The sequence below is a fragment of the Megalopta genalis genome, chromosome 7 (assembly GCF_051020955.1).
Source record: "Megalopta genalis isolate 19385.01 chromosome 7, iyMegGena1_principal, whole genome shotgun sequence".
In the NCBI taxonomy this organism is placed as follows: Eukaryota; Metazoa; Arthropoda; class Insecta; order Hymenoptera; family Halictidae; genus Megalopta; species Megalopta genalis.
This window is the reverse complement of record NC_135019.1, coordinates 4241146-4260713: the sequence shown is the minus strand read 5'-3', so window position 1 is coordinate 4260713 and position 19568 is coordinate 4241146. Positions and strand designations below refer to the sequence as shown.

Here is a 19568-nt window from a genome sequence, read left to right as displayed (position 1 = left end):
TTTTACTAGAATTAGCAGTCAATTTTACTTCAATTAGTCAATTAATCAATTTACTTCAATTTTACTTCAATTAACAGTCAGTCAATTTTACTTGTATTAACAGCCAGTCAATTTTACTTGTATTAACAGCCAGTCAATTTTACTTCAATTTTACTGCAATTAACAGTCAGTCAATTCTCTTGAATTAACAGCCAGTTAATTTTACTAGAATTTGCAATCAGTCAGTTTTACTTGAATTAACAACCAGTCAATTTTATTAGAATTAACAGTCAGTCAATTTTACTAGAATTAGCAGTCAATTTTACTTCAATTGACAGTCAGTTAATTTTACTTCAATTAAGAGTCAGTCAATTTTACTAGAATTAATAGTCAGTCAATTTAACTAGAATTAACAGTCAGTCAATTTTACTTGAATTAACAGCCAGTCAATTTTACTAGAATTGACGATCGGTCAATTTTAATACAATTAATAAACAGTCAATTTTCCTACAAATCAGTCAGTTTAGAATGTTAGTAAATTAGCGAACGTTTCGTAGTCGACATAACAAACTATAACAAACCGTTGAGACATGATATTCATCAAAATTTCGCGAACTAATTATCGTCCTAATTGCAATTAAAGAACGACCCCGTGCTTTCCAATGTGACATTTCGGAGAACAGCGCGGGCGTATTAGAATCATTTTACAATTATGAACGAATCTCCGGGACGTACGAAGCGTGGAATTTGTATTAATCTTTCGATGAATATTAATTGGATTTACCGCTTTGCCGAGGTATCGCAGCTGTTCGTGCATCGTCAATGAATCAGGCAGCGAAGTGAAATAGTTATGCACGCGCCGCGCTTAGGTTATCAATGACCGAAGCAAGAGGTTTGCACTGTTAAAATAAAGCGGTTCGCCGATTCTGATCGGTTCACCGAAACCGCCAAGTTGTTAGTTTCGCATCCTGTTACGTGATAGTTTATGGGGGATCGTGAACGAAACTCGGAAGAATTTTGAAGGCCTGGCCCGAATAGCGCGCTCGTAGCATCACACGTGAAACGTTCGAAATTTTACAATTGATCTCCGCATAGACAAAGTTGCACACCGCGGAACTTCGTAGTTATCCAAACTTCGCTTGAAATTACAAGGTGTGCAAATAGATCGAATATAATTTTGCCGGGAACTTTCGTACACACGCGTTCGGTATGTTATTTTTGAGTTGGCCGATGAAGTTTTCACGAGAACTTTCTAATCTGCTTTCGCCGAAAATTAAGCCACGGTTAATTTTATGCTGACAAACGTTGTGTCGAATTTGCAAAATGTGAGAACGCTCGACTAACTCGACGACACGAAACTCTATAAAGATTCGACAGAAGTAGATCCAAAAATATTTCATCGAGGACATCGATTATTCTATTACAGATATATACGGGGTGTCCCAAAAATGACTGGCAATCCTAAAGTGGCGGGTTCCTCGGGTCGTTTGAAGCAACTTTTTCCTTTACAAAAATTTTCCTCGAGGCACCGTTAACGAGTTATTAACGAAAGACAGTGACCAATGAGAGGCGAGCTCGGCTGGCGCGAGGCGACCGAGCCAATGAGCGGAACTGGACTTCGCGCGCTGGTTGGCTGGACCGCCTCGCGTCAGCCGTACTCGATTCTTATTGGTCGCTGTTTTTCGTTAATAACTCGTTAACGGTGCCTCGGGGAACATTTTTGTAAAGGAAGAAGCTGCTTCAAATGATCCGAGGAACCCGCCATTTCCGGATTGCGAGACATTTTTGGGATATCCTGTATACACATAACCAACTTAACAAAAAAAATGTGGTAAAATGGTGTGTCGCTAATTCCATCTATTTTCTGTTTGCAGCGAATGCAAAGCCACTGACTTTCGACGAGGTGTACAATCAAAGTAGTCCAACAAATTGCACAGTGTACTGCGGTGGGCTAACCAATGGTCTAACAGAAGAACTGATGCAAAAGACCTTCTCACCTTTTGGATCCATCCAGGAGATACGTGTATTTAAAGACAAGGGTTATGCTTTCATCAGGTAAGCCTTCGAACGTTATTACCAGACTGCGGATCTTCGTGAAAAGTAAAAATTGCCCTGCAAAAGAAAAGCAGGCAAAATTGTAAAACTGTAAAAAGCGGAAACTAATTGAAAGTTTCTTCGACAATCGCGACAAGTTTCTAATGATGCGTCGACGTTTTTAAATTCCTTCGATCGATTCACTGTTCCATGTTCCTCCCATTTTTGTTACAAATGCATAAAATACACTGTCCAATTATCGCATAGAAATCAATCATCTAGCGAACGGAAAATAAAAGCTTATCGACTTCGAAATCGCTCGACATTATCACAGTAAATTCCGTCAGCTTATAAACAAAAATGGACAATTTGGGAAGAGGTCTTTTTTATAATTTACGTGAACAAAAGTAGAATATTTCGGAAGAGAGTTGTCATTGGGACAACGTGTATGGGCACAGTAAATTCTTCCTAATAATTCGATTATTATATTATATTATATTATATATAATTATAATAATTATATAATATAATATAATATAATATAATAATATAATAATAATATAATAATAATATAATAATAATATAATATAATATATTATATAATATAGTATTATATATAATGACGAGTCTATTAATATTATATATTATATTATATTATAATAATAACAATAATACGATTTATAATAATTATATAATAATAATAGGATTATTCGAACCTCGCACCTCGTTTTTATAATCGTTGACGATCGGCAACTATAAAAAGGAGCCGCGATAAATCGTACCAGCACGTCCGAAATCGGCCATTTTTGTTTACAAGCCGAAGGAGAAAACTCGGGAGAATTTACTGTACTTCCCTAAATGAACCACTTGAACAGAGTTCGGAGTTATAAATTCGCCGCGTTGAAAATTTTCGCCTGCGAATCAAATGAATCTCGACGGCGAAAGGCCGGAGAGAAGTCGGTCCCGCGAATTTTCCTGCCGGGAGAAAACCGCTTTTTTTTTAAAAGGAGATTTACAAAAATCCGAAATACTCGGGATCACTATGAATGAAAACAAGCAGAACGTTCGCCGGAATATTGCAGTTTGGCGGACGATAATAAAACCGAAACTTTTCTAATGTAAATTCTAAAGTAAATAATTTCGCCGTGGTTCTCGGCGGCGGAGGGACAGGAGCAGGAGGAGGAGGAGCGCGCAGGGGCGGGTCAGGAGGGGCCAGGGGGCAAACATCTTAAAAAGTTCAGCAATTATTCCAGCGGATCGCTCACCTGTGAAATGTACACTTAAGTAAGACGCACGGTTCTTCAGAAACTTATTAATTTCAAAAGTTTGTTCGCGCGGAAGTGGCGTGGCCCGCGTCGATCTCTCGATCCCCCGGCCCCTGTCCCCCCAAGGCTCTTCTCCCGCGCTGTTGTTGAAATGTCGCGATGATATACGTCACGTGTAATATCTCCTCGGGATGTCGCCGTGACGAGAAATCCCGGGAGGTGAACCCCGCGGCCGTAGTTGAAGAGCACGGACGGAGCCCGTGGATCGCCGCCGCCGTCGCGGAAACGGAACAAGTGAAACGGAAGTTAAGTTGACCAATAAAAAAAGTTAGCCCGTATACGGACGAGTCGCGGAGAAATTAATTCTTCCTACCTACAATCACCGGACTCTCCTAACGGACCGGAACTTTTAAGGCTGTTCGATCGAATCGACGCGTACCCCGCACGCTCGCGGCGCCGCGAACGGGGTCGCGCTCGCGTTCGCAAAATGAGATCGAGACGACGGGAGATCCTTACGATCGCCGGACCGCGGATCGTTAAATCAGAATTTTCTGCGTGAATCGCAAACTGCAGATCGAAGTTTCTCTCCATCTTTGATCGTTCCATTGAGGCGAGCGCCATTTTTATCGCGAACCTTTTTGAAGTCGGTTCGACGTAAACGCGAACGTCGGCGACGCCATATTGGTTTGCCATGTGTGCGTAAAAACGACGTACAAGAAGAATGTAAAATATAATAAGAGTGCGTGTTACAAATATTTCGTGTTTAATTAGCGTATATGTTCGCAATTCGAATGTTATCGAAAGTTTTTCGTTTCGTGCGAGTTTTAATATGTTAGAATGAAAATAATTGAAATTTCGCCGATTTAATTAGCGGCTTGAAGGATTAATGCATAAATGCAATTAACACTGCAATTTAACACTAGAACTTCCGTAAATTTTCCTTCGGTTTGTAAACAAAAATGGACAATTTGGCGAGAGGATTTTTATAATTTATGTGAACAAAAGTGGACAATTTGGCGAGAGGATTTTTATAATTTATATGAACAAAAGTAGACAATTTGGCAAGAGGATTTTTATAATTTATATGAACAAAAGTGGATAATTTGACAAGAGGATTTTTATAATTTATATGAACAAAAGTGGACAATTTGGGAAGAGGATTTTTATAATTTATATGAACAAAAGTGGACAATTTGACAAGAGGATTTTTATAATTTATATGAACAAAAGTGGACAATTTGACAAGAGGATTTTTATAATTTATATGAACAAAAGTGGACAATTTGGCAAGAGGATTTTTATAATTTATATGAACAAAAGTGGACAATTTGGGAAGAGGATTTTTACAATTTATATGAACAAAAATGGACAATTTGGCAAGAGGATTTTTATAATTTATATGAACAAAAATGGACAATTTGGGAAGAGAATTTTTATAATTCTTGATATAATTCGTGTCTCCTCTCCTCAAATCGTTCATTTTTGTTTATAAGTTGAAAGAAAAATCAGGGTTAATTTACCGTACGTCGATCATGATCAAAAACCGTCTACAATATCGAGGGATAATTGTATAAAAAAAAAGCTAAAAGCAACCGCCCGAGTTCCGAGACTTCCCGAAGTTGGAATTAAAAAAGGAATATATTTTTGATTCGCATAGCCGAGTAAGAAACATACGCGCGATTGATATTTATGATGCCGAAGGTCGGCGAGCCACCCAATTCAAGCATGCCGCGTTCCGCTGCCAAATTTCGGATTGGAAAAGTCCAACGTCGAGAGATACGGCGGTGTATGTGCGGTAAAATTTGTTCGAAGCACTGACGACATCATGATGCCCTTACGGAACTTTTGGCATCTGATGGGGGGCGCAATGATGCTTTCAAAATTGATAGCTAATTTCGAAACGCTGGGAAAATCACTTACGTAATCGATCGATATCCCGTTTCATTGGCGCGGGCCACGATCGGCAGGAGAATAACCGTGACTCCACGATTTTAGGGAGCTCGTGTCGCTGTGCTTTACACGTCGTTCGTTGTTACATTCTGCGTTTTGACTCGTATCACGACAACAATGGAGATTATTATATCGATCGAAAAATTATTTGACGCTCCGACGGAGATTATTATAATATAGATCGAGACATTATTTTACAGCTGCGACAGAGATTACTATATCGATTGAAAAACTATTTTAAAGCTGTGACGGAGATTATTGCATCGATTTAAAAATTATTCGAAGCTCTGAGAGAGATTATTATATCGATCAAGAAATTATTTTACAGCTGCGATGGAAATTATTGCATCGATAGAAAAATTATTTTAAAGCTATGACGAAGATTATTGTATCGATTTAAAAATTATTCGAAGTTCTGAGGGAGATTATTATATCGATCGAGAAATTATTTTACAGCTGCGATGGAAATTATTGCATCGATAGAAAAATTATTTTAAAGCTGTGACGAAGATTATTGTATCGATTTAAAAATTATTCGAAGCTCTGAGGGAGATTATTATATCGATCGAGAAATTATTTTACAGCTGCGACAGAGATTACCATATTGATTGAAGAATTATTTTAATACTATGACGAAGATTATTTTATCGATTTAAAAATTATTCGGAGCTCTGACGGAGATTATTATAATATAGATCGAGAAATTATTTTACAGCTGCGACAGAAATTACTATATCGATTGCAGAATTATTTTAAAACTATGACGAAGATTATTGTATCGATTTAAAAATTATTCGAAGCTCCGAGGGAGATTATTATATCGATCGAGAAATTATTTTACAGCTGCGACAGAGATTACTATATCGATTGAAAAATTATTTTAAAGCTATGACGGAGATTATTGCATCGATTTAAAAATTATTCGAAGCTGTGACAGTGATTGTTATTATATCGATCGAGAAATTATTTTACAGCTGCGATGGAAATTATTGTATCGATAGAAAAATTATTTTAAAGCTATGACGAAGATTATGATATCGATTTAAAAATTATTTGAAGCTGTGACGCTGATTATTATATCGATGGAAATTATTGTATCGATAGAAAAAATATTTTAAAGCTGTGACGAAGTTTATTGTATCGATTTAAAAATGATTCGAAGCTCCGATGGAGATTATTATGTCGATCAAGAAATTATTTGAAGCTCCGATCGAGGTTATTACATCGATCGAGAAATTATTTTAAGACAGTCACAGAGATTTATTATATCGATTTAAAAATTATTCGAAGCTGCGACGGAGATTATTACATCGATCGAGAAATTATTTTAAAGCTGCGATTATTGTATCGATTGCAAAATAATTCGAAGCTCCTCCCTTTGACCTCAGTTTATTTCCATTCGACAAAGAGAGAAACGAACGAAACGTCAAGTAGAAAAATAATTTCGATCAGCGATTTCACGCTCGGTTTTATCGATTCGAGTCGAACAGATTATTTCCCATAGAATATTCTGCGTCGTTCGATAAACAGATGTGTTAATATAAATCGTTCGCGTCGCACGGTTCGTTACGACAACGATCGTCGACAACGATCAGCCTCATCATAATGGAAGACACAGATTCACGGGCATCATTTTCATCAATGCGATATAATACATTACCTTTCGTAATCTTCTGAATCTTTTGTGTTTCTCCATTGCTCGCTACGCGGATACAGAAGCGCATACATATACGTTGCCACAAAAGGAAGCATACACAATGCGAGTTCTAATCACTGAACTCCATTGTCAAGGAAAATAACGGTGGTCGAGCAACTCAAATGACCGAAACGTGAAAAATGACGTCTTCGAACGGCACAACGTATGCCTATTCGTTTCAATCGAACGGACACACTACGATGGCGTCTCTCGTGTATTTTATCGATTGCTCCTCTCTCTCGCTCTCTCTCTCTCTCTCTCTCTCTCTCTCTCTTTCTCTCACTCTGATGTTCGTACGAATCTGCATATAAAGACGCCTCGGTCCAACGACGAGAGCCACGCGCAAAACAACAAACCGAGGATGTCAGACAAATCGGAACAAAAGAGAATTTCCTCTCCTCTGCTTCATCGACGATTCATTCTATTCGAAAGAGGATTATAAAACTTTCTCAAGCAATTTGCTGTCTAACGACGAACATGAAAATTCACCTGCAGTCTCCGTTTTAACAATTTATCCGACAACTAAAAGCCGATATCTTTCTAATAGTTCTTTCAAGATCGAAGATTAACGGTTAAGAATTTCTGATAAAATTGTTATTATAATTAACAACGTTCGCTAGTAGCGCCACACATGTGCGACGATTACGATTTCTTTTTATAAAGAACGTCGAATGGTTTTGGTGAACGCAATTCTTTAAGATTTTTATGTATTGCATGGACAATTTGGGAAGAGGAGATACGATTATTCGAGCCTTGCATAACCTTGACATAATCTTGACAATTCGTAACTATTGGGTTGGCAGCTAAGTAATTGCCGATTTGTTCAATGAAATAAAAATTTCTTTTTACTTGGAATGGAGTTTAATCTGTAATGTATTTTCCATTTTGTTCGATGACCTTTTGCCATCCCTCTGACAACTTGAAAATTCCACGCTCGTAGAAAGTCTGATCATTTTCGGCCAAAAACTGAGTTAAGTGAGATTTTACAGCGTCGTCGTCATTAAAAGTTTTACCACGAAGGGAGTTGTCCAGGGATCGAAATAAGTGGTAATCCGATTGCGCGAGATCGTGGCTATATGGCGGGTGTAACATCAATTCCCAACCAATATCCATCAATTTTTGCCGAGTAGACAAAGACGTGTGCGGCCTAGCTTGTCCTGCTGGAAAATGACACCTTTACGATTGACCAATTCTGCTCGCTTTTTCTTGACCGCTGCATTCAATTTGTCCAGTTGCTAACATTCACGGATAATAAAAAATAACATAATAATAATAATAATAATAATAATTTTATAATATAACATTTACGGATATCATAAAAATGGGAGTGAGAGACATCTATAACTGAAATCGGCAATTACCTAGTTGCCAACCCAATATAAAAACGAACCGCAAGGCCCGAATAATAATAATAATAATAATAATAATAATAATAAAATACTATAATATAATAATAATAAAATAATATAATATAATAATAATAAAATACTATAATATAATAATAATAAAATAATATAATATAATATAATAATAATAAAATAATATAATATAATATAATAATAATAAAATAATATAATAATAATAATAATGATATCTCCTGTTCCCAAATTGTCCATTTTTGTGGACAATCCGAGCGTCAATTAAAGAGACATTGTACCATGATATTTCGAGAATTTATAGCTTTCATTCGACATTTTTCTCATATTCGATGAGAGGATTCGATGCATTTAATGCGATAAATACAATAAATATATGCAACTATGTGCTATGCGTTGGTGACGCTGTTAAAAAAGCCCTATAAATCTTATCCGTAAACGATCGAACCGTTTAGATCAATATAACGTAACAGGTTCTTTCGAAATCATTATTTACGAGAAAATTATCGAGCTTCCCTTAGACACGGTTCAGTTATTGAAAAGCCTATTAATAGGCTTCCGGTAAATAAAACGTTAACAACGTTTCCCGCAGGGAACAAACATGACTGCGGAAAGCTCTCTATCGGGTATTTTACGAAAATCTCCACGTACAAAACGACAAGCTCCAAGATGTTAGTTCAGAAAAATCAGAACAGAAGAAGATTCCTTTTCTTCGTCGACGATCTAGTATTTTTGCGATCTTTAATTGTTTACAGCCCATACCAAGACCAATCGATTTCTATGAAATTTTCAGTACGCACACAAGTTACCAGGATCTACAAAACAAACGATCTACGAAACGCATGTTTTTTAACTGTCGTTATAGGTTCAGATAAAAGAGTTAAAAAACACGAGTCTTTTAATCTCTTCTTTCTGTCACTCCAAGCAATAGCAACATTTAAAAAATACGTTCTAGTTATGGTACGGTAGACTGGTCCCTCTATCATCTAAGAACAATTCAAGCAGTTTAGCCTAGTTCTAAAAAAGTTATTGCGTTTTAAAAGATGTCCGAACATTAATCGAAGTCACTGCTCAGCTTATCGAGTTTACTGTGACGTCATGTTCGTCTTTGCTTCAGGCGAACTATCCGAACCCGTGTTTATAGCTATACAGGGTGTCCCAAAATTATAATATTTCCAGGAAACGAGAGATCCCTGGCGTTATTTGAAGTAACTTTTTCCTTAGCGAAAATGCAATCCGCCGCTTCGTTTACGAGTTATTAACGAAAAACACTGACCAATGAAAGACGAGCACGGCCGACGGTAAGCGTCCGAGCGGTCGACTCTCAGTTCCGCTGATTGGCTCGGCCGCCTAGCGGCAGCCGAGCTCGCCTCTCAGTGCCGCCTAGCAGCAGCCGTGCTCGCCTCTCATTGGCCAGTGTTTTTCGTTAATAACTCGTAAACGATGCGTCGGAGAAAATTTTCGTAAAGGAAAAAGTTGCTTCAAATCACCTCAGGAATCACCCCTTTCCAGATTTCAACATAATTATGTTTCATCCTGTATATCTAAGGATCTCAGATCCTAGCAAACGTCTCGCACAAACAACAAACATAGCAACCCAGAGACCAGAGAATCCGCCGTTCAGTGAATCAGGATCTATCAGATCCTCAAAGACAGTCGCGGTTTCCGTGAGCCGTCTCCGCAGAAACTAGCAGAAGAGCTGCGGTCGACTGGGTCGAAAACGAGCAACGTCCGACGGAGGAAAAGGTTGGAATAAGGAGACGAAAAACTCTTCGGTTTGCCCGGCGGTTGGACGGCGTGTTCCTTGTACCTGGCCGACGCGACGGTTTCTCGCGCGCTTATTCCACGCTATTCAGCATCGTTCTGCTTTCTTCCGGCCTTCCGCCGGCGGAGCAACCCACGTCAGTTCAGTTCTCGCGTTCGCGTGTCTGCCGCAGTCCCAACCGTCCCGTGGACAATGTCCGTCATTCGGATATCTTCCGTCTAATTGCTCCTCCTTCCTCCATTCTTCTGTAGTCGGAAGCCTCGGAAACGAATATCTCGGGATGACGCATGGACTTGCACCGAGTGGTATACACTGTATAGAGAGCAGTGCCAGTATGGCTGGCGAGAAAGAGACGCGGGGATGAAGAGAGGAAGAGGTGGAGAGGGAGGAGGAGAGATCCTTTCTTCCCAGCTGAAAAGAAAGAATCTTATCTGGTACTGGTTATCGGCTGTGCTTTAGACTCGGTGTGAGAACGAGGCGTCCGGCGTCGGCGTCGACGTCGACGATGGCCAGAGGAGGAGGAGGAGGAGAAGGTTGGTTGCTGACGATGACCATCCCTCGTCGCGCTCGAGGACGTAGATCGAGAATGAAGTTCGGAACGGAACTGCTATTGTGCAGTTCCGGGCGCGGATGTTAAAAGTGACCTAATCCCTCCGATAAATTCGATGATTTTTACTCGAGCTGGATACTTCGTCGTCGTCCTCCATATCCTCATCCTCGTTCTCGTCCTCGTTCTCGTTCTCGTTCGCGTCCTCATTCTCGTCCTCGTCCCCGTTCTCGTTCTCGTCCTCTTTAGGCGACACCATCGCCGGGTGTCGTATTCGTCAATCCACAATCGAGCCCTCGTGAGATGGTCCGGCGACGAAAATTGATCGAATTTTTGCCGAGGAACGTGCTCCAAATGGATAAGCGATGGCTGATATACGCTCGCCCGGTAACCGGATGTAACGTACCGGCTCTCCAGGCGTCGCAAACTATTCTTCCTCTGCGCACTTCTCGATCGCGCTTAGAGACCGACCGGCCGCCCCGACGAAATTAACCCTTTCGATACTGCGGACCACTATCAGTGGCCTTCCATATGATGCCACTGAGGCATTGCGGGCCACTATAGTGGCCTTCCATATGGTGTCACTGAGGTATTACGGTCCACTATAGTGGCCTTCCATATGATGCCACTGAGGTACTGCGGGCCACTAACAGGGTTGATAAATATTTTATGCTGACAATATGTAAAACACAACGGAAATTCGTTTTAGTTCGATCTAATTGTTTGTGTATACCATAATTTTTATTCGCGAATGCAATCCGATCGCGGTGCAGTTCATATTTTTATATTTATTTGATTATTATATTTATTCTGATACTTTCGAGCTATTTTGTTGTTATCATTATTATCAGTAATATCATCACTTTTATAATAATAATAATTATTATTATTAGTGGTATTATTATTACTGTTATTATTAGTAGTATAATAGTAATAGTAGTATTGCTATTATTATTATTATTATTAATAGTAGTATTACTGTTATTATTATTAGTAGTAATAGTAGTATTGCTATTATTATTAGTAGTAGTAGTAATAGTATTATTACTGTTATTATTAGTAGTAGTAATAGTAGTATTGCTATTATTATTAGTAGTAGTAGTAATAGTATTATTTCTGTTATTATTATTATTAGTAATAGTAGTAGTATTGCTTTACTTTTTTTTTTTTTTGGGAGGTAGTAGTAGTAGTAGTAGTAGTAGTAGTTTTAGTAGTAGTAGTAACAGTATTATTACTGTTATTATTATTATAGTAATTATTAGCAATTTTTATTATTTTTATTTATTTATTATTAGCTATTTCGTTATTACCTTTATTATCAGTACCATCATCACTGTTATTATTATTATTACTAGCATTGGTATTATTATTACTGTTATTATTATTATTATTAATCGTATTATTATTACTGTTATTATTAGTAGCAGTACTATTATTATCATTATTATTAGTGTTATTATTGTTATTACTACAGTAAGTAGTGCGTGACAAAGGACGGCATAAACAACGTTACGGGGTTAGGCGGGCGCGGGAGGAAGAGGAGACGAGTTAACTCGGTCGTTATCGACAAAATGATAATATCAGGAGTTCGCTTACATGCTCGATACAGTGAACAGCCACGAAACTGTATGAAATTCAAAGTACCGCGATATATGCGCGAAACTATGATTTAACATGGGTTCTCCAGATCCTCGGTAATCTAGATACGCCGGGATTCACAATTATCGTGCTTATTCATGCGCACGGTAAACTCACATAAATTAAACGGCAGGGAGAGTCGCTGAGAGGCACTGACCATTTCGCTAAAGCTACGATAATAAGGTCGCCGTGTAACTGGCGGAAAAATGCCGGATCGCGCTACATATTTTTCTTCCCCCCCCCTCCCCTCCCCCCTCCCACGTTTACAAAACGCCGCGCGCCGGGCTCGCTCGTAAATCGAACTTTAGCACGGTACAAAACTTTTGTCTGTAATTTTTACCTGTCGCGAGTACGGGGCGAGTAGGCGCTGCGCAAACGTTCCGCACGTTTGATAAGTTTTTATAATTCCGATCGCCTTTTTTGGGCGCGCACAACAGTTCCGACGTTTCAATCAAACACGTACACGCGGAACGGTGTTCTACCCATCGAAATTTCTCCGGACGGACTGTGTTCACGTCAAGGGAAAACACTGATATCGACACGCCCATATTATTATATATTATATATTATATATTATATATTATATATTATATATCATATATCATATATCATATATCATATATCATATATCATATATCATATATTATATATTATATATTATATATTATATATTATATATCATATATCATATATCATATATTATATATTATATATCATATATCATATATCATATATTATATATCATATATCATATATCATATATTATATATTATATATCATATATCATATATCATATATCATATATCATATATCATATATCATATATTATATATTATATAATTATATAGCCCATATAATTTCCTGTCAATCTTTATCGGAACGAGACCTATCTTATTGTTTTTCTCCTCGGATACGAGCTTCACCGTCGAGAATGATTTCGTCGCTTTTTTTCTTGCGTGAATTAGATCGTTCGCAAAACACACTAGCGAATTTGATAAAAATCAATTGGACAGTGTACATTATTGTCGTCGAAGTTTTTTTACACGTCGATTTAACCACGAGCTCGACGAAACGCTCGACGCCCGCGTTCGTCGAGAACCGTTCGAAATTAATTATCGAATGTTAACGATCGCCTTGCATTGCAGGTTTTCTACCAAAGAATCGGCGACACACGCTATCGTGGCCGTGCACAACACCGACATCAACGGTCAGACGGTGAAATGCAGTTGGGGCAAAGAGAGCGGAGACCCGAACAATGCTCAACAAACTGGACAGGTAAACGTTCGGCATTTGTCAAGCTTTTAGGGCGACGGAGTCACACAGATGTAACTTACGGGTTCGATGCTGGACGAGGTGTTAAAGATGAAATTCGACGAACGTGCGTACAGTAATTTCTTTTAGAAATGTTCGGAGGGCGGAATTGAAACCGGCAGATCCGAGAATACTGAGTCGCGATTCTTTGGGCCTCGCGGTTCGTTTTTATGAAAATTTCGGGCAGTCGGCGAAAAGATGACTTAACTTTCTTATTTCTAATTTTTTGCCACGATTCGAAGGCAATTCGGAGGCCACGTGGCACGATTCGTAGGCAATTCGGAGGCCACGTGATAGTATTCGAAGGCAATTCGGAGGCCACGTGACATGATTCGAAGGCAATTCGGAGGCAATTCGGAGGCCACGTGACACGATTCGGTGACAATTTGGAGACCACGTGATAGTATTCGAAGGCAATTCGGAGGCCACGTGCCATGATTCGAAGACAATTCGGAGGCCACGTGACACGATTCAAAGGCGATTCGAAGGCAATTCGAAAGCCGCATGGCACAATTCGAAGCCAATTCGGTCGCATGACACAATTCGAAGTCAATTCCGAGGTCACATGAAATGATTCAAAGGCAATTCGTTCGCATGACACAATTCGAAGGCAATTCGGAGGTCACATGGCACGATTCGAAGGCAATTCGGAAACCACGTGACACTATTCGAAGGCAATTCGAAGGCAACATGCCACGATTCAAGGCCACGTACCTAACACAATAAATTCTTCTTAATTCACGCTAACATTGTGCACAAAAATGAACAATTTAGTAAGAAGAGATACGATTATTCGAGCCTTGCGGCTCGTTTTTATAATCGTTGGCAATAACTATAAAAAATAACGATAAAAACGTGCGATAAATGACATAGGCGTGGGACTAACACAAGAAAACTCACAGCAACCCGAACTACATCATTTCCAAAAGAAATTACTGTATTTTGAAACTTCTCCGATGCAATCCGCCCGAATCGACGTTCTAAATTCCACACGATTCTCGTTAAAACCGCTTCCTATCCTCTCGAGCAACGCATAATTTAACAAAATAACTAATCAAAAGAGAAACCGCGCAATGCGACGCATCACTGGTGAACAAAATTCCGCCAAGACCATCGCGCTGTCTCGAAAGACCGCGCGGAAGGGCGCCGACGATCGCGCGTCGATTTCCGATCGAAAACTAAGTCAGCCCCGAATTAGAAATTGAGATGACCCGGTGAACGCGTGTCATCGTTACGTTACGAGTTCGATCGACCTTATCGTTCGAGTTGGAATGAAATCAAGGGCCGGCGGTTCCGGGGCGCACGTTTCATTACCACGTTCCCTTAAACCCGGCGAACAATCGAAGACGGGCTAAAAGCCCGGGATCGTCCGGCAAAACGAGAGTCTCGACCGAAACACTGGGAACGGTCGTCAATTAATCTGCGCGACTCTCTCTCTCTCTCTCTCTCTCTCTCGCTCTCTCTCTCTCGCCGCGATATCATCGGTTTCCATCGGCATCGATACAGAATCCCCGTCGCCGTAGGGCCATTATACCTCGTTTAGGGATCATTAGCGGGGACAAGTCGCGAGACGGTAAACTCTCTTAGGCATCGGCGCAGGAAATAATTATGGTGTTCGATTTCTAATTCCGTCCGGCTCTGGTGTACGCGTTCGCGAAACGACGAGAGGCCCCGGCGCGAGTTGTCGAGATAGAAGGGAACGCGGGAAGGGACCGGGGACGGGAACAGGGAAGGGAACAGAAACGGGAAAGAAAAGGGGACACCGGGGGAGAGCGAGCCGGGCAAGATTCCGGTCTATTCACGAGTCTTGCTCTCGAGTGTGTCTATTAGGTCTCTTAGCAATTAGCGCCGGTAGGATGAGTAAGTACGTCCGATCTGGGAATGGTAGCCGAAGTACGTCCTCCTCGCCGCCCTTTCGCTCCCCCTCGCCCGGTACTTCTGTCCATCCATCCGCTGTTACCCGGCCCGTGACATCGCTCTAATTGATCCCTATTCCCATAACGCGGCTCTCCCACGGGCACCGAGGATATCGCCAACACCGCGTTCCTCGTCGGTGGTGCGGCCGCCTACTCGGCCGCGTTACACTGTCTCCGTGTTCGATCTCCTTCTTAACCTTGCTGAATTGCTCCGGAGCCGGCGACAATCGAGCCTGATCGATTTCACGGGTCTATCGCGCGCTCACGGTGCCCGGACCCCCTATCCTCCATCATCTGCTCGCAATGTCCTCGGGATATAGTTTCCTCGTTGCGTGACACGATTTTCAAGCATTCATTATTCTCGGCCTTCGTTTAATTTTCACCGGTCGTTCGGAACGTCGTATTTTCTTTCGTTTTTTTTCCAACGGAGATTGGACAGACGTTCAACGCGTTTAAACTCTTTGCACTCGAAGCCGAATCGACGCAGAATTTAACGCTAAACCGACCGACCTGTAACGATGATTAGCTTGCATTGACTCGTAAGAGTGAAAAGATAGAGTTCATTTGGATTTTGTGAAGTTTTAATTATGAGACTTGTTTCAATAATATTCAATAATAATAATAATATATTATATTATATTATATTATATATATTATATATATTGTATATATTATATATATACATATATTAAGAACTATATTAACACTAAACCTACCACGGTCAAAATGACCGATTTTTTATTTTACGATACTACAAACTTTGGAGACTTCTTCGTGGAAAATGATCGAATAAATTATATTATTGACTATATTATTATTGATATATATAATTTATAATTCAATAATACAATTTATTCGATCATTTTCCACGTAGAAGTCTCCAAAGTTTGTAGTATCGTAAAATAAAAAATCGGTCATTTTGACCGTGGTAGGTTTAGTGTTAATATAGTTCTTTTTTCGCTGCATTTGCATTTTATACAAGCTAATGCATTTTATGCGTGTGAAATTGAATTTTGCGACAGATGCAACAGTCGACCTTTCGACAGTTTTTCAGATTGATTAATCAAATTATTTTGAAACGTGGCATCACAATTTTTAATGGCGTCGCGGAGTCGTCATTCGAGTGGAAAGGGTTAATACTTCGTGAGTGAGGCACGTATGGGTGACACCAATTTTTAAGTAGGTCTTTAAAATTCATTTTTGGATTTGCAATGTATTGGATAAATTGAATGTTACTAGAATTTGTTGAATACAAGATAGCTGAAACAATATTTTCTGTGGTTAAATTATCACTTTCTAGTTTTGGTGTCATTAATTAAATGATTTTAATATTGCGTGAATTTTTCGAGTTAATATTCGCCACTTAATGTGTTAGCACGTTCAGTGTACCGACGATGATACATTTTTACATATTTATTTAATACACTAAAAAAATAATAGTTTAAATTTGAAATATATATTTCAGTTCCAAATTTCAGTTCAGAATAATTTAGAACTGAGCAATTAATTTCCATCACAAGAATGAGTCGTAATAAGTTTGTTTACGATAATAATATATACGACATATATAAAAGATAATTAATAATTGCATATAACATATCAAGTTTTAGCAAAATATCAAATGGCCATTGTGAAGAGTCGAATAAAAACAGAGTCGTATTAAAAAATTGTAATTATAATAAATTACTATTGAAAACTGTAAGTCACAATTTCAAAAGATTTAAATTAAATCATTAATTGAACCGTAGCATCTTGGATTTACGTATTTATCAGAAAAAGACGTCGTAGAAAGAAATTCTATAGATCGAGAGAAATCGTGAAATTAGAAAACACCGCCAATTATTTTAGATTAAATATCATTTTCGATATCATATTATATTTCATTATATTTCATAATTTACTTAATTCCAGCGATCAGAATTTCGAGCGACAACGTCTCTAAAGCGTAAAAATCGTAAATTGCGGCGTTCTTCCTTCCAACCGCAGACATATTTCATAGAATTCTCCCGAAGCACCGGCAACAACTTCCCCATACTTTCTCGCGCCAATACCCAAATCCTTGCAACACCGAACCCCGCCCGAAAATGCGCAATCCGAACGAACATCACGTGGCCGTGTCATACCGAAACTGCAGAAGTCAGGATCCACCGCGTCATTTGCACGCATCGTCCTGAGTTTCCTCGAAAATTCGCGAATTAATCCGGCGCGAGGAACGCGTCCGTTCGCCGAGAAATTCGCGGCGCTCGCGAAAGAATCTCGGCGATAGCGCGTAGGATTTTCGCGATCGCCGGAGAAGAAAAAAATGCGTCGTACGATGTGAAATACGGTGACCGTAGCCGGCGTCGACGGCAACGCGTTTAAAAGTTATCGCTCGGATCGTTCCCCGTTCCCGTTCCCGTTCTCGAACGCGGCGATTCAGCTCGAACGTACAGGGTGTCCCAAAAATGTCACGCAATCCGAAAGTAGGGGATTCCCGAGGTGATTTGAAGCAACTTTTTCCTTAGCGAAAATGCAAACAGCGGCCTCGTTTACGAGTTATTAACGAAAAACAGTGACCAATCGGAGGCGAGATCATTTGGCGCGAGACGGCCGAGTCAGTGAGCGGAATTGGGCTCCGTGCACTCGTTGGCTGGGCCGCCGCGCGCCAGCCGAGCTCGTCTCTTATTGGTCAGTGTTTTTCGTTAATAACTCGTAAACGAAGCCACGGAGAACATTTTCGCAAAGGAAAGAGTTGCTTCAAATGACCTCAAGAACCTCCCATTTCCGGATTGCGAGACATTTTCGGGACACCCTGTACACGCGCGCGGGATTATGATTTTTAAGGGCGCGCGGGCGTTAATATTTTCGTTAATAACTCGTAAACGAAGCCACGAAGAAAATTTTCGCAAAGGAAAGAGTTGCTTCAAATGACCTCAAGAACCTCCCATTTCCGGATTGCGAGACATTTTCGGGACACCCTGTATACGCGCGCGGGATTATGATTTTTAAGGGCGCGCGGGCGTTAATATTTTCGTTAATAACTCGTAAACGAAGCCACGGAGAAAATTTTCGTAAAGGAAAGAGTTGCTTCAAATGACCTCGGGAACCTCCCATTTCCGGATTGCGAGACATTTTTGGGACACCCTGTAAACGCGCGCGGGATTATGATTTTTAAGGGCGCGCGAGCGCGACCATGTAACGCGGCACGGCGGCGGCATTACCATTCCTAAACCTATTGACATCGTTAAGTATAAAATCGCAAGCATTACCCTTACTCTTTTCTATTTCATTGATCTTGGTGTTCTCCCAGGCGTTATCGTCGGCGACGTACCCATACTACGCGGCGGCAGCAGCTGCCGCCGCGGCGGCGGCGGGCGTCGCGGGTGTCGGAGGCGTCGGTGGCGTCGGGGGTACCGGACAGCTCGGATACTGGTATCCGCCCCAATCTTACCCCACGACAGCGACGCAGATGCAGGCGGGTGGTTTCCTGCAGGGAATGCAGGGATACACTTACGGACAGTTCGCCGGCTATCAACAGGCGCAATACATGGGGTGAGCTGCGAAATTACGATCTACGTCCTACACCCGTGGAAATAGTAATCTCGAGTTAGGCGCTGGTTTTGCGACGCACGGTGGTCGGTTTACATACAAAATGCAGAAAAGAACGTATTAAAAGCACAATTATATATTGAATTATATATAATTACAATTATGTGTATATTTAATTATATATTTAAATATTTATATGTATATTTAATTATATATTTAAATGCTTATATGTATATTTAATTATATATTTAAATGTTTATATGTATATTCAATAATATATTTAAATATTTATATGTATATTTAATTATATATATTTAAATATTCATATGTATATTTAATTATATATTTAAATATTTATATATCTAATACACTTAATTATATATTTAACTTTTACTTTTTCATTTTATATTACTAGTAAATATATCTGAATTTTCGTTGGGATAGAATAATGAAAACGAAGTGCAGGGTTTGAATTGTTTGTGAACAAATTTTTAAAAAATATGATTTTTGTTTTTTCGATTCAACTCAATTGGTAGATAAGTACTACAAATGGTAGAAAAGAT

The 19568-nt window shown here is 39.6% G+C and overlaps 1 protein-coding gene across 6 annotated transcripts in view; it reads left to right on the top strand.

Annotated features, from left to right (window-relative positions):
- LOC117229142 (nucleolysin TIAR) overlaps positions 1-19568 on the top strand; it is a 1163347-nt gene that overhangs the window by 1120640 nt on the left and 23139 nt on the right. For all 6 annotated transcript variants that reach the window (XM_076523711.1, XM_076523710.1, XM_033485364.2 and 3 more), the window contains 3 exons: positions 1854-2034; positions 13396-13525; positions 18767-19008. In XM_076523711.1, coding sequence (XP_076379826.1) covers positions 1854-2034; positions 13396-13525; positions 18767-19008 — 553 coding nt within the window. The remainder of the gene's footprint in view (positions 1-1853; positions 2035-13395; positions 13526-18766; positions 19009-19568) is intronic.